At 39.8% G+C, this 15,645-nt stretch overlaps 1 protein-coding gene across 4 annotated transcripts in view; it reads right to left on the minus strand.

The window, feature by feature from the left end:
• Window positions 1–5,576: 5,576 nt before the first annotated feature.
• The window catches only part of crebrf (creb3 regulatory factor), a 29,396-nt gene continuing 19,327 nt past the window's right edge, over window positions 5,577–15,645 (minus strand). For all 4 annotated transcript variants that reach the window (XM_005926335.3, XM_005926337.3, XM_042222305.1 and 1 more), the window contains exons 7-10: window positions 15,220–15,409; window positions 14,928–15,001; window positions 14,489–14,608; window positions 5,577–11,758 (exon numbers count right to left, since the gene is read on the minus strand). In XM_005926335.3, coding sequence (XP_005926397.1) covers window positions 11,640–11,758; window positions 14,489–14,608; window positions 14,928–15,001; window positions 15,220–15,409 — 503 coding nt within the window. In that variant the 3' untranslated portion in view covers window positions 5,577–11,639. The remainder of the gene's footprint in view (window positions 11,759–14,488; window positions 14,609–14,927; window positions 15,002–15,219; window positions 15,410–15,645) is intronic.

A 15,645-nucleotide genomic window follows, 5' to 3' on the forward strand; every position in this document is an offset into this window, starting at 1 on the left:
GGAAAAAGGAGGCCCATGTCTGATCCGTGTTCCCAGCAGTAACCCTGTCAAGATAACAGACACAAAGACAGACAGAAATTTCTCCCTTTTTCTGATAGACTTTGTGCTTTGTCTAAACAGCAGCAAACCAGCAAAATATGTACAATACAAGAGTGGAAGAGCTATTTTAATGTGGTCTTTTTCGATACTGTTATATACAAAAGACAATAAAACCATGAATAGAACTTAATCATAAGCACTTCCTGTTTAGATGTAGCCCTTTTCTGAATGTGTCCAAACCTAATAAACACATCAGTGAGCCACATTGTTGCTTTGGGAAACATTTTCTTTCATTATGAAAAGGTTGGGAGGGGGAGAGACGCCATCCCACACACCACTGCGGTGTACATGTAGGGCATCAAATTATATTAAAGTATTTTTTAAAAAAGAATCAAGGAAATTATATATGTAGTAGAAGCAGCTGTCTGCTTTCAGTTGTAGTCTCCCAATGACATTTGTTGGTGGCAAAAATAAATTTAGAGCCATCAGCAGAAGTGTTCCTATCAGTGGTTCTCTTTGGCTGGATAAAGGCATCTCTCCATTTCACAGACACTACTTGTGGAGGAGATAATATGGCATTACTCAAAAATCAACCAGAAACACTGGTGAAGATCTTAAGTTTCACTTCGCTTGAATGATCCCGTTTTATTTATATATAGATTGTGCTGGAAACATTCCTCAGAGATTTGGGTCCATACTGACATGACAGCGTCACACAGTTGCTGCAGGTTTGAGAACAGTGAACTCACTGTCGTGTTCAAGAAACCAGTTTGAGATGATCTGAGTTTTGTGCCGTGGTGAACTATCATGCTAGAAGCAGCTATCGTAAAGGGATAGACATGCTCGCAATAATACTCAGGTGGGCTATTTAAATGATGCTCAGTTTGCACAAAGGGGCCCATAGCATACCAAGAAAGTATCCCCTACAACATTACAGCACTGCCACTGTTGATATAAGGCAGGGTGGATCCATGCTTTCATGCTGATTGCACCAAATACTTATGCTGCAATTTTAGTGAGCCCATGCTGATTTTAGTCTTGGTGTGGTCTTCTGCTGCTGTAATATTGGATCTGTTGTGTACTCAGGAATGCTCTCCTGCATATCTTGTTGAACTCTTTATGAACTCATTTGCTTAAAATACATTTTTAAGCGATGAAAAATTCAAAAATCATTCATAAAAATCAGGTTGGAAAACTCACACACACACTCGGTCAGTTAAATAAACAAGATTCAGACTGGGGTGCTAATGGTTTTATTGTTTTGATATTAAAATCAATAAACATAATCAGACAAACGTGGTTACAAGCAGAGCTGTGGTACCAACTCCTGGTTGATACAACAGAGAAAAACGATTTAAAAAAAAAAAAAAAGAAGGAGAAGAAGAAGAACAGAAAATAAAGAGAGAGGCACAATTACACAACAGAGATTCAGGGCAGGTGTCTGCAGAATGTCGAGCAGCCAGAGACAAAAACTGTCAGAAGCTCTGAAAGAGAATCGGGCTGTTACAGTACAAACCAAAAAATAATAATAATAAAATAAAGGTCTTTTACTTTTCCATGCCTGTGCATAAAGCCCCCCACTGTGCCTCCAAGAAGAGAAAAAAATAAAAATAAAAATACAACGTTAAACAAAAAGTTAGTCAAAACAAAAGTATAAACCCAGCACAACATTTATTACACAACATAAATATAACAACTGTCAAGATATTGTATTTGAACAGGCATATATGTGAACTACAAATATAGACGTCATTGCTAAAGAGAGGATCAAGTTAGTTTCAGCAGGATACACTTTTTCTGCAGGTTTTGCTTCTTTATGAAATTATAATCACCAAGAGATCTATTATAGAGCACTTAGCAATGAAATACAGCCCTCCTACTGAGACTGGGGAGAGGAACACACACAGGACTAACTACAGAAAGATCCCATGCTGTTGATCGAGTCAAATACCATACAAGACCAGAAGCATCGTAACAATGGCATGTAGCTGTGGAGCTCAGTATGGCCGATACCTTCCACATCCGCTACATGTTTGGACTTGTATGGATTTCCTATTATAATCCTCCGTCTGTCTGTCATTATTAAAATTTATAAAGAGAGAATAGTAACCAAACAGATGCCGTCTTTTTTCGGTAAATGTCTCTTGCTTCATGCATTTTGGCAAGTCTGGAAGGAGATGTAAATCATTGCAGTGTTTGGATGATGAGTTGGACGTGTGTAGAAATAGAAAGAGGGGTTTTCTTTTTTATTATTATTAAGTGTGGGTGGTTGTTTGCTTGAATCAGTCTGCCGGAAGAGGAGATTAACCCTTCCCCATCATTCATTGCAAAGGGGAAGGTGAGGGGTCTCTGCCCACCAGCCTTTAGTGGCCCCTGGCTAATCTCAGGGGTTCCCTGACAAGACAACTGCGAACCAAAGCCCTTCTGATAAAAATTAAAATTAAAAAAGCACCTAGAAGGGGCAAAATATCTCTGGCGCAGTGGTAAAGTTTTACTTCCTTAAAACTAAATTTTCCCCACCAAAAGTTAGAGACCGCAAGCAAGCCAACTCCTGACCTCAGCTCCATGGCGGTGGAGCACCTGAACCTCAGCCCAGAGTCATGACCAAAGAGTCACCTGAAGGCAAGGTTCAGTCTGGTGACCCACCGAGCTTTTCTCAGGACTTATTAAACTTCCGCTTCATGGGCCCCACAGACAGCGATAATTCAAACTCACAATGAAACTGTAGTCTGACTTGGACCGGTTTACTTAGAAAATAATGAATTATTTTTATCTCATTAGACCACCTTCAGTCTTAAATCTGCTTAAAGTTTCATTTTCAGTCTCCATCTCTGATCACAGCAAACATCTGAAGTTTCTTTTGGTTGCCTGGCCAAAAGAGAGTCCCCATATATATCTATATCACCTAAAAAAACAAACGTGCATTTGTGACTATAAAGTACTGGCAGAACTGCCCTACTTTGTCTCCTGTTTCCAGTATTTGTGCTAACTGGCTGCTGGCTGCAGTGACATCAAACTTCTCAGCCAAGTTATAGTAAGAAAACAAATCATCTACAACTTAAAAATGGTTGCAATGCTCCTTTAATGGAGGGAGTCATTATTAGACTATTATGCAAGAGGATGTCTGGGTACATGTCAGCAGCATCTCATGAAGCTCAGTCACACCAATCATAACTCTATTTGCACAAAAAGAGTAAATATTTGTAAGTAATAACTAATATAGGACAATTCCTTAATTTTAGTTGGATTCACATTTGACTATTTTTAAGTTTGTAATCGTCATGTTAAAGTGTCTATTTTCCAATTTGCGATAGGTGAGCTCAGTTTATTTAAATCTAACTGAGCATTAGTTAGTGACATTTACATCTCTAGATGCTATTACAGGTGTGTACATAAAAGCTATTTACAGAATAGGTTGAGGGAAAAAATTAAGATATAATTCCCAGTTTTTTTTCCAGACTTTTTGCTCATGATTTTGATTTTTAAATCTCAGATTTCAGCCCGAAAAATTTCAGTCAAAAAAATAAATATATATAATTTTTGTATGAACGGTTTCTAGTTTCATTGTGACTTTGATTAAGATCTGTGAATCTCATGACAAGTCTCTGACTTGTGGTAAAGACTGCTTTAGTGGAAGGCTTTAAAGTCTAGCTCCAATCACTGTCTCCTTGCATTGTTAAATTAAAGGACCGAACAAATAAATAAAGAAATGGCAAAAACACTGGGATCAGAGAAAATGACAATAAAATATAATTTAGGGAAAAAAAGTGCAACATTTGATAGAGTCAGAGCATAAATATCAAACCATAATATTGATAATAATAAAAAAAAGATTGAAACACACAAGCAGGACAGCAGCCATTAAAAGATACAACATTCATGATCTTTCTGGATCCTGATGACAAAGAGTCTCCCTCTGTTGAGACAACAGGAAAAGCTCTGCCAAACGCTCGTCTGTCTGTATGATCCTGCTGAGGAAGACTAGTCTACATTCATCAGCAAAGCAGCAGCAGCAGAATTATATACCTCGCTATATCAGCATACAGCAGGTCAGAAGTCAGAAACACAAGACTGACCAGAGTCATCAACAGAAGGAATAATATGGCTAATACAGCTATTTAACACAGCCATGTTAGCACCCAGCCACTGACAGATTAGCACCACAGTGTACCTCCATGCTCAGTTTGTCGCTTCATTCGCAACCTGCGACTCAGTGCCAACACTGACTTCAAGGAGGGTCTGGCACTTCATTATAGCAAAGTTAAGAAATGGAAAGTTCGCGTTTATTTGGGATCTTTTTTTTTTCCTGTCTCGACAAGGTCTCAAAAGGTAGCAACAGAGTGCTCCGTGTCGAAACCTTAGAAGAAGAAGAATGCATTTTAATTGTCTAGGTAAAAAGCAGGCCCAAGTCTCCCTCTGTCTCAGACACAGTGGAAGTTTGCTCTTCTCTACGCAGACACACCAGCGGTGATAGCAGCAGCAGCCAATGCAGAATACACGATAACGTGGCATAGTGGGCAGAGAAAGAGTTCAAAACAGAACCAGGTTTCCCAAAACAATTCAATTTACAGGTTGTCTTTTCTGCTCTTCTTCAGCAAGGCTATTCTACGATCGAGACATGACTAACAGCTCTCATCTGCCTCTTAGGTTGACTATTCTATAAAATGCACTGATTTAGGGTTCAGATGAGGTTTTCATTTCATTATTGAACTTCAAGTTTAGGTTTTGGGAAACCCAGTCCCTGGTTTCTGTAGGGAAACCCCCTCCAGACTGACAGAAGGTGCAGATTTGTGTTCTCATATAACTGATTAAGGCACCTGGTTCAGCAGGCATCATATTCAAAAAAAATTTTTTTCCTTCTAAGTGTACAAACCAAGTGCAAGGTGAGTAATGCTGTTGGTCTTTTAACTGCCACAGGGAGGGAAAAAAGAAAGATTGGGGGGGACAAAAAAAACCAACCAAATAAAAGAAAACCCCCAACAGGTATGTGTGGTATAAATATACTGTAACTGTGGTATGGACACCCTAAACCAAAATCTGATGTCTCTTTGTGCTCATTCATTAGCAGCAAGTATGAAATCATACAACAGAGCGTACAGAGAGCCCAAAAAGCCATGCAACAACTTTGTGACAATGAACACCCTTTCCTGAATTCTTCCCGATCTGTGAGGAACTCACAGACTTGATTCTCTCAGCGCTATGCAGGGAATCGCCATGCAGAGACAGCTGCGTTCTCATTTTAGGGGAAAATGTGGAGGGTAGTAGTACATGTTTTTGTTTTGTTTGTACAAGCAACAAGGGTTCAAACAAGACAGGATATACATTTGAAATGCCAAAAAACAAAACACAAAAAACCCTCAAAGCCAGACTCTTAGACCTGACAGCACAGCTAGTCCAAGGTTAGGTCATTTAACATTTTTATTCCTGTGATGATTTTTTTATGGTAATGTCTATTTTACAGGGTAAGAAGCTTCCTGGAAACAATTACCATATGTACTTTGGTACCAATAAAGGGGAACGGTAAGATCTTTTTTTAAAAAAAAAACAAAGAAAAACTGGTCACATGACTGTCCTTGTAGCTCTGTTTTGGTCTCTACCGGTTGTTGGCTGCAGCAGACAGCCATCTACTGCAGCCAATAAACTGAGACGATGAGCACGAAGCAAAACCTAAAAAAAAGGGGTTTACATGTAGACAAACTGATTAGTCCAAGTAAATAATCACTGTTTATAATTCTGGCTATAGATAAATGTCACATTGAGCTGACATGCTGGACTCCAATAATATAACTGGAAGTTTATGATTTCAATACTTTCTCCTGAATTAGCACCAAATTACAAAGCTGTACTGGAGGAAACTGGACATTTTTTTGGAAATTATTACACACTGTAAAACAAAGCATTACCCTATAAAAAACCATCTCAAGAGCACTTCTATGCACTTAATTGCACTCATTCAAAACTGCTCTTTCTGAATGAAGCTACATCCACGTGATCTTTAACAGAACCTCTGTGGCTTTGAGCGGTGGTATCAAATCCGTGAGACTGGCTTTTACAAAAGAAGTATTGGTACGCTTAACAACAACGATCATACAAGTCGATAGCACAGAAACGGTGTTGTTGTTTTAAACAAGAAACAGTACAACTCTTCCTCTGATTGGTCCGACAGTGAGTCAGTGAAAGTGATCTGGGCGGAAATCTGATCTGATCATAGTTACACTGAATGAAATGGTCACACGGAGAGTGTTTTCTGTAAGCACATCTGAATACGGGTGCTTTTTTTGTTTGTTTTTTTATAAATCCTCGTAGCATTTCTCGGGACAACGAGGCGTAATCAGCACCATGTGACAAACCCCAGCTGGATCACGACTGGAAATCAGAGTGGAAACCATTCAGAGAGGAAGATGCTGCAGATTGTGTTTGCAAGAAGACCAAATTTGGACAAAACGGTGACATTTTGTGAGTTTTTTTGTAACAAGTCTGTTGGCCTTTGCTTTTAACTTTTATAGAGCATTGCACCATAGTGATTGACATTAACGATTCATAACGCACACACACACTCTCTCACACACATACAGTACGCACAATATTTTGTACAGAGTAAAGAATGGCGACAATAATTGGAATACATAAATATACTTTCTTTTGATTTTTATATGTCATCACATATGTCAGATAGAAGAACGATATTACCCTGATTTGCTGAAGAAGAGCTTTATGGATCCACGTAGCTTTTATTGGACAAGAGTAGCACAAAGTTACACACTCTATTAGCTTAATATTTGACTGTATAGGATTTATGTAATCAGAAATAAAAATAAAAAAAACAGAAAAGAATAAAAGGAATAGTTTTACTGGCGTGGATTTTCACTCATTTCCTTAACTGTTAAAATGCCACAGAGTCTCCTGGTTTGAATGTAAAGTTGCACAGCTTGCGCCTATTCTGTTAAATGTAAAAACCTGTGAGGACTCTTTCTTGTAACCAGCCTTGTGATCGACAGCAAAACACACGCACGCTTCTCTTGTCAGCCGGCCGTCAACCAGCGGCCCTTCAACCACTGTTGACCCCTTGCCAGACCTGGATGAAATTATACCCGAAAGCATCGCTTCCAAAGCAGTTCAAACCTTTGGAGTCATTTTCTTTCAGATACATTTCATCACGTCTGCTACTTTAGTCAAGGTTGTTTTGAGCCAGTCAGGCTGAATTGATTTGTTGTTGTTGTTGTTTACCATATCGGCAGAACAATGTTAGGCCCCCCCCACTCTGGGCAGCCGACTTGTCTGCCATGTTGTTATTTTTGTTTGTGTGTGAAAAGTTATTTAAGAAGGCAATAAGTGTCCGGATTGAGTCTCCATTTGTAATTGGCTTGCCATACAGTACAGTGATATAGTAACTTCCCCCAAGGCGGCCGGGAACAACGTCTTTCAAACAAGCTCTTCCTGGCCGCCCCAGGCTAAACCCTCCTCCTCAATAAGTCACAAGTAGAAATCAGTTTACAAATGATAACAATATAGCTCTCTGAAGAAATGTGTCTACACTGTACATCACCCTGAAGAGGAAGCCAAAGCAGAATCAGTTTTTCCATAGGAAACCTCTACTGAAGGCAAATGAATCGTGACGCCAAGGGGGTCAGCATCAAGATCAACGTAGGGGCCCTGGAATCAAAACCCTCTTGTTTTTTTTTTTAAGGTTTTTTTTTTTTATAATTTTTGTTTTCTTTTAAGACCACAAACATACTTTCACTCGGTCCCTGACCAGGAAATAGACCTATCCTGTCAAGACACTGGGCTTCCCAAAGCCATGCAATGGTACGCTCTTGTGCGCTCATATCATGTCATGGCTCCAGAAATGTGTAGATCTAACCCTCGTCAGGTCGTACACCTGCCCCTCGCTAGTTTACAGACCTAGCAGAGTCAGGCAATAGACCTATCCAAGCAAGTAGTCGTCAAGTACACTTGCAGCATTCACGCCAGGCCATTTAGCAGCAAATGGAAGAGAAAAAAATGCTTTTCTTTTCTTTTCTTTTTGTTTTTTTTTTTTTTTCTTTTTTGGACAAAGTGCTTTCGGTTTTTTTAAACATATAAGATAGAGTATTCTATACATATATTTAACATTTAGAAGATACATATTAACTTATAGTTTATTTACAAAACTGAATCACTACTAAGAAAATAGCTATGGACGGTAAGGGGAGAGCAAGTCATTAGGCTACAACTAGTCTAAGAATCAAATATGAATCATGGATACTCGTCATTCTAGTTTCAGAAAAAGCACCATTTCTCCCTTTTTAGACGGAACGGAAAACAGTAAAAAAATCTATGTGTGTGTGTGTGTGTGTGTGTGTAGCACTAGCTGTTATTCAGTCACACAACACAAACTTTATCATCAGCAGACTCACGTCACGCCAGTCTGAATTCAGCTTTGTCAAATTCACATTTTTCTCGTTTTAATATGACCTCCAAATAAATCAATTCTGCTTGAATTGTGAAACATTCCCAGAATAGGTAGCATCTCCTTAAAGGACTTTACCGTAACTGGTAACCAAAGTTATTCTTTATGTCTGTGACCAGTCAGGAAGGATATGACTAATGGAGATTCAATTCAGCAAAGCAAGGCCAGAGGCAGCGATGACCATCTCAGGAAAATACACAATTCAACCAGCTTCATGCTTCAAGACAGAATACAACAGCATGCAAAAGTCTGGGCAAGTTTTACTCTGTATAGCGGACTAATATGAAAAGGCATAAAGTTAAAGATGGAATGATTATCTTTTTATTTTCCTCTTATATCAAAATGACACCAAAAGGTGAAGCTGTAGCCTGATAAGTGTATTTTCTTTCTTATTAGGGCTGAATTTCCTCAGCAAAAAAAGGCGACCACATAAATCTACTTCAGCTTAGTGGGTGGCAGTAATGATGCCGCTTGGAGTAAAAATGAGTGTCAACCAGATTTTTTTTTAAATTGTTGTTACACTGATTCCGAGTATTATATGTAGATTATTAATTTGCATGATTAGAGTTCTTTACATTGCTTGTCTTTTTTTTGTTTGTTTAGATCAGTTAGATCATCTGCGCCGAGACTTTTGCACGCTGCTGTATGCATGAAAATCTAAACGACAGCGCTGAATCCAGATCAGCCACACTCAGATGGCTCTGGCTTTCTTACACCATCTGACACAACACTGTATCTCGCTCCTTATCTGCTCTCACGCTAGAACCGCCGACAGCGGCACTTCAACGTTCCCCCTCACAGACCCCTCAAAGTAGACCAGCACTTCGCGGCATTGTGTTTTATATAAATCCTGTCTTGATTCTCTGTATTTCAAATCAGCCAGCTAAGAATAACAGAAATGGTGGAGCTTATAGATCAAACCATCAGCCAAACACCTCCACCTGTGACCAACAAACACTCCCAAACCAACGGGAAATCTAGCAGGCAGCTAAAATACAAAAATATAACAAGAGCATGTTTTTTTGGTTTTTGTGTTGGGTTTTTTGTTGTACTCTAACTTTCTCAAAGCAAGGATAGGCTTTAGAAATGTGTCATGCTTAAAAATGAATCAATTGTCATGAAAAGTGGCGTTTCACCATTCATAGATATATCATTAATGTTTCTATGTACAATATTCAGTTAATATATTTGTCTATAGACCTCATCTACATACAGAAATCAAACAAGTGATACAGGAACACAAGATTTTGGTTACTGTTTGAGAAATTTTAACAAGCAAAAAAAAAAGAAGAAGAAGAAAAGAAAATTGTAACATAGCTTATCTAGTAGCACTCTTGGTATTCATCCTAGCTAGCGCCATTAACACAATGAGCAGGTGGAGGGAGGAATCAGTTCAGGAATGAAGGGCTTCCTTAAGCAATAAATCTACTGGAGAAGCCAACAGAGGGGTTCAATTTTAGATTAAAAAAATAAAATAAAATAAGAAGAAGAAGCAAATGAATGTTCCTTTTCTGTACAGAATTGGACCCAAGCTAATTTCACAGTTCTATGAAGTCCCTGACCCTCCCACAAATCTTACATTCAATACGGCGTCAGGTAAGCTGTGCAAAACCTTACTTTAACTGGCTGGTCGCCATTTCGTTGCATGTGTCTTTGGTACAAAACATAATCAAAAGATAGTGTGCAAATATTTTTTTGTAACTCTAAAAGAAAAATATCTGTCATCATTAAACCCCCCCCCCCCCCAAAAAATCCCCAAAGACGAAAGTACCAAAAACCAAAAGTAATCTATTGCAGAGCCCTCCTATATACACAGACTCTGTGGCATCACGCGACAAGAGCTTCCATTTGTTTATGTACATTCAGAATATCTTCGAAACAGCTGAAAGACACAACAATCTCCACCAGCGTGTCCCTCATCGCACTCGCTATAAGTAGTCCTTTCCTAGGCTGGGAGTTCTGGCCGATCACCTCTCCTCGTTCAGCCCCGCTCACACTCACTCACTCTTACGGAGACGCGCGCACACACACACACACACACACACACATACATACACAAGGCACAATGAATAGAACTCTGATCAAACACTAGTATGAACACACCAAACTGCCTGGTCGTCTCTACTGTACAAAAAAGGGAAGCCGGTGCCGTTCGCTGGGAGACACAGTTATTTACAGTTTCCTGGAGGAGATGGATCACTGTTTATGTCATCTCTATCGCCGCCAACAGCACCACCATCATCATCTTCCTCACTTTCTGTCTGATCCCACACTGGTCTGTTCCACGCAGTCCAGTTATAACCAGCACAAAGGCCAAAAAGCACCATGCTACATGCGCTTCCTCTTCACATGGTCAACTATGAGCCGTTAAGCTTCCTCCTGCCTGACACAAGCTTCAAACCAGCAGGACGCCTCTCGCTTAATAAAAGCTCTAATGATAACTCTCAGCTTTATTGTTTCGCAGGGATGGCATGAACATATTTAGGCCTTCAATACAAAATATTTCTTGCCACCCCGTAACGCCTCGGAACAAGCCGCTTTTTCCACTGCAGCTTACAAGGCCATTTTCATCAAGGTGCTTTACTCGATTGGGTTCATTTGACAACCTCAAGTCCACTTTTGTTGCCCTGTGAGGTGAAAGTCTTCTGAGAAATGATAACTGGAACTTTTTTCATGTAAATTCGTCCTTTGTCACTACAACCTCAAACAAACGTGTGAAAGTATTCCAGTGGTTACGCTCATGCGGCTGTTTGTCTCAGCCTCCAACAGAAACAACCCTACACAATGCTATGTTAAACACATCTAATCATCACCAGTGGATTTAGGACGTGCTATTAGCTATACACCTAACCATCACTTGCTTTTAGAGGCGCTTTTCCTCCCCAACGGACGTTCACAATGAGTTGGGAGAACTGTGATGCGCTGATTCTGCACGCAGTGCGCAGAGCCAGAAAGCTAGGGTGTATGCCATACAGATGACATGGCAAAAACAAGCACACATACCTACACACAGGAAGTGGTATGTGTGTTTGTGTGACTAACAATGTGCATGAAAGTCTGGGTTGTAGGGGCATGCAGAGGGGAGCATAGTTACAACAGGACAGCACGATCGTAATACTGAGTCCACTGCTCTCAGTGGAAGGCGGCCTGTCTAGATTTTGGAGGTGGGGACTCGCAGGCCGACCAGTCCGCCGGTGGGATCGCCGCGTCCTGTGTTCTCCAAGATCTTGTTGACGAAGTCTGAAGTCTGCCCAGCAACAGGTGATGGCACTGCACACACAGATACAAAGATACATTAGAACATGTTTATACTAAATACTAAAAGTAAAGTTAACTTTTACTTTCAACTGAACCAATATACGTCTACTGTATCGATCAATTTCACTGCCTACCTGAGCCATTAAAGCTGCTATCATTAGGATTATTAATTTATTATTATTTATTGATTTTATTTTTCATTGCGTAGAAAGCATCTTTATTACTCTTTTATTTAATTGGAGGACTGTTTATGTTTCCAATTTTGCTGCATGCTTGTACTCAGCTTATCTAATTGTGAAGGTTATAGCTGACTGGATATGGTGATAAATATAATCAATGCATCTGCCTATTTATTGTGGTTATCACTTTGATACATCATTGATTATATCAATTATTCATTATCAAATATATTTGATAGTTTTGCAATGAATTTAATTCTGATGGTCTTTAAAATGTTTTTGAAGTTATTCTTAGTCATCGTTCACAGTCACCGTAAACTACAGTATCTCATTGATTGGTGGCCAGTCAACTGTAAAAAGACCATATTATGCTAACTTAGAGGTCCATGATTTCATTTGGGGTCCTGCATTTTAGGTTTTACATGGTTTAATGTTCAAAGAACATTCGTTTTTCTAACCTTGAAAATCGCTGTAGCTGTACTAAAAGTTAAAAATGTATCTTTGACTCTTTACGCCTTGAGAGCTTACTAGCAGTAACCCTTGTTTCTCTTTTCTCACTTGAAAGGTTTCTGTTATATTTCCAGCAAAAGAGGCAAGAGAGAGTGTCGGTTACTAACTGTAACCAGAGACAAAGAGTCCTGAATAGAAATATTCGGCCGGTCAAGATGGCGGCCGTCCTGCTCCTGCACTGTCCCCGACTCTAAAAACAAAAAGATTTTATATTTGTGTTGTTGATGATGTCTGGTGACCGTTTCAGCTGTGCGGTCATTATGATAGCAAAGATGTAGCTTAGTGCAGTGCTTGCATTTGGACAGTATCTCACAAACATGAGTACACCCCTCACATTTTTGTAAATATTTTGTCAAATCTTTTAATGGGACAACATTGAAGATACTAGTCAGTGTGCGGCTGAACAAAAGTGTAAATTTGCTGTCACCTCTAAATAACTCACACACAGCCATTATTGCTTAAACCGCTGGCAACAAAAGTGAGTACACCCCTAAGTGAAAATGTCCAAATTGTGTCCAATTTGCCATTTCCCTTCCTGGTGTCACGTAAGACGTTACTTTTACAAGGTCTCAGGTTCAAATGGGGAACAGGTGTGCTGAATTGCTCTCGCACTCTCTCGTACTGGTCACTGGAGGTTTAACATGGCACATCACGACAAAGAATTCTCTGAGGACCTGAAAAAAAGAATTGTTACTCTATATAAAGACGGCCTAGCTATAAGAATATTGCCAACACCCTGAAACTGAGCTGCAGCACGGTGGCCAAGACCATGCAGCAGTTTCACAGGAGAGGTTCCACTCAGAACAAACCTCGCCATGGTTGACCAAAGAACTTGAGTGCACGTGCTCGTGTCATATCCAGAGGCTGTCATTTGAAAATAGATGTTGCCAGCATTGCTGCAGAGGTTGGAGGTGCATCGAATGGCTATCATTCCAGAAGGAAGCCTCTTCTAAAGATAATGCACAAGAAAGTCTCCAAACAGTTTGCTGAAGACAAGCAGTCTCAGGGGGGATTACCTGTGGTCTGATGAGACCAAGATAAACTTATTTGTTTCAGATGATGTCAGTGGTGTGTGGCGGAAGCCAGGTGAGGAGTACAAAGACAAGTGTGTCTTGCCTTGCATGATGGTGCATGGTGGTGGGACGTCACTATTTGGGGCTGCATGAGTGCTGCTGGCACAGGGAAACTACAGTTAATTGAGGGAACCATGAATTCCAGCATGTACTGTGACATACTCAAGAAGAGTATGATCCCCTCCCTTCAGAAACTGGGCCACAGGAAAGTATTCCAACAAGATAACAACCCCAAACACACCTCCAAAAAGATCAGTGCCTTGATAAATAAACTGAGGGTAAAGGTACTTGACTGGCCAAGCATGTCATCAGACTTAAACCCTATTGAGCATCTGTGGGGCATCCTCAAATGGAAGGTGGAGGAGCAAAATGTGTCTCCATGATGTCATTATGGAGGAGTGGAAGAGGATCCCAGTGGCACCCTGTGAAGCTCTATAGTGATGGAAAATAAGGCAGTGTTGGAAAATAATGATGTCCACACAAAACATTGGCATTTTGGGAACAGTTTGGACATTTTCACTTAGGGGTGTACTCACTGTTGTTGCCAGCGGTTTAGACATAAATTGCTGTATGCTGAGTTATTTAGAGGTGACAGCTAATTTACACTGTTACACAAGCTGCACACTGACTACTTTACATTGTATCAAAGCGTCATATCTTCAATGTTGTCCCATGAAAAGAAACAATAAAATATTTACACAAATGTGAGGGGTGTACTCACACTTTTGTGAGACACTGTATGTGTTCAGATGCTGTCTAAATGTTACTTTCAGCCAGGGATCTTTTCCCTCACGACTCACGAGTTGTTTCAAGCAATTGAGGCACACTGAAGATAAAAACTCCTGTTGACATGGATTTTGGGCTTTGTGAATATGCAGAACATCTGCATGTATAAAGAAAAAGCTTCAACACTAAAATAAAGTGATAAAACCCCAGAAAGCATAATACGGGCTTAACTTGTGTTTCTTTTCGATTCTCACCAAGTGTCTCCTTTATGAGTCTCTCCAGAGTGTCAGACATGTTGGTTGGACGCGGAGAAGAGTCCTCCACTCGCTCCACTATCTCCTCTTTGATAGCGTTGATCACAAACAACAGCCGGTCTGCAGGAAAACACCAGTTTGACCACAGATTATTCACAAAAAATTCTGTGCTTTTGTTTTCTGGTTACACACTGTAACAATTCTTTTTAAAATTGTAAAAAAAAAAAGTATGAGCAGTTATTTAGTTATTGTTATCAATCATGATCTTATTTCTAATCTGACAAAGAAAAGAAAAAAAAGAAAAAAGTAAAATGTCATAACAGTCACTGTCATCATTGTCTATTAAGTTTCCGTTGAACTGCCAACAGTGCAAGAAAAAATACTTGCAGATGTTGTTTCTAGTAAAGATTTAGATCACGTAGCGTCAGAGTCAACGTACCGTACTCTGTGCTGAGTCCCCAGAGCTTCACTTTATTTGCTTCGTATTGGGCTTTCTTTTTTAAACGGCAAGCTCTGAAACACACAGACAGAAAGAAGAGTTTCTAATCAATAGGAGGAAAGAGGATCTCACTGAGAAACAAAGGTTATTTTCAAATCAGCATCTTTATTACAATCAGGCTCGAGAGGGTAAAACTTTTTGAAAATAATACTGTTGCAGTCATCAGGACTTTATATATGGCTGTTCTCCAGCTGTCATGTGTACACAGCGAACACATGAATGCGTGGTTTACCTGGAGGCCAGCTTGTTTTTCTCCTTGCGAGAGCGTGGCCGTGCAGTCAGTGGTAGCTCGCTCACAGGAGTCAAGTCGCTGATCACCTTGTTCAGTTTACGAAGCTCTGTGCCGATCTGCAGCAGCTTGCGTGGATTGGGAGTCAGGTCTTCCACATCTGTGCGGCGAGACTTCTTCAGCATGTATTTTCCTTTGTAAAGATCATCAAAACAAAGGAGTTAGACATCAATCGCATTTTAAATGTTTCAGTTCTCGAAAACATGAACAAACACTAGTTGTGCACATGGTACTTCAAATTAACCAGCCAACTGCAAGTGTACCTCTGTTTTTTTAAATTGCTTGATCTGGTTTTAAATAGGGCTGTTCGATATAATGATATATATCGGATGACGATATAAAAACGTCTATGTTTCATTTTACGCTATC

Source organism: Haplochromis burtoni, unplaced genomic scaffold (assembly GCF_018398535.1).
Source record: "Haplochromis burtoni strain Fernald_Lab_line unplaced genomic scaffold, NCSU_Asbu1 Contig_83, whole genome shotgun sequence".
Lineage (NCBI taxonomy): Eukaryota > Metazoa > Chordata > Actinopteri > Cichliformes > Cichlidae > Haplochromis > Haplochromis burtoni.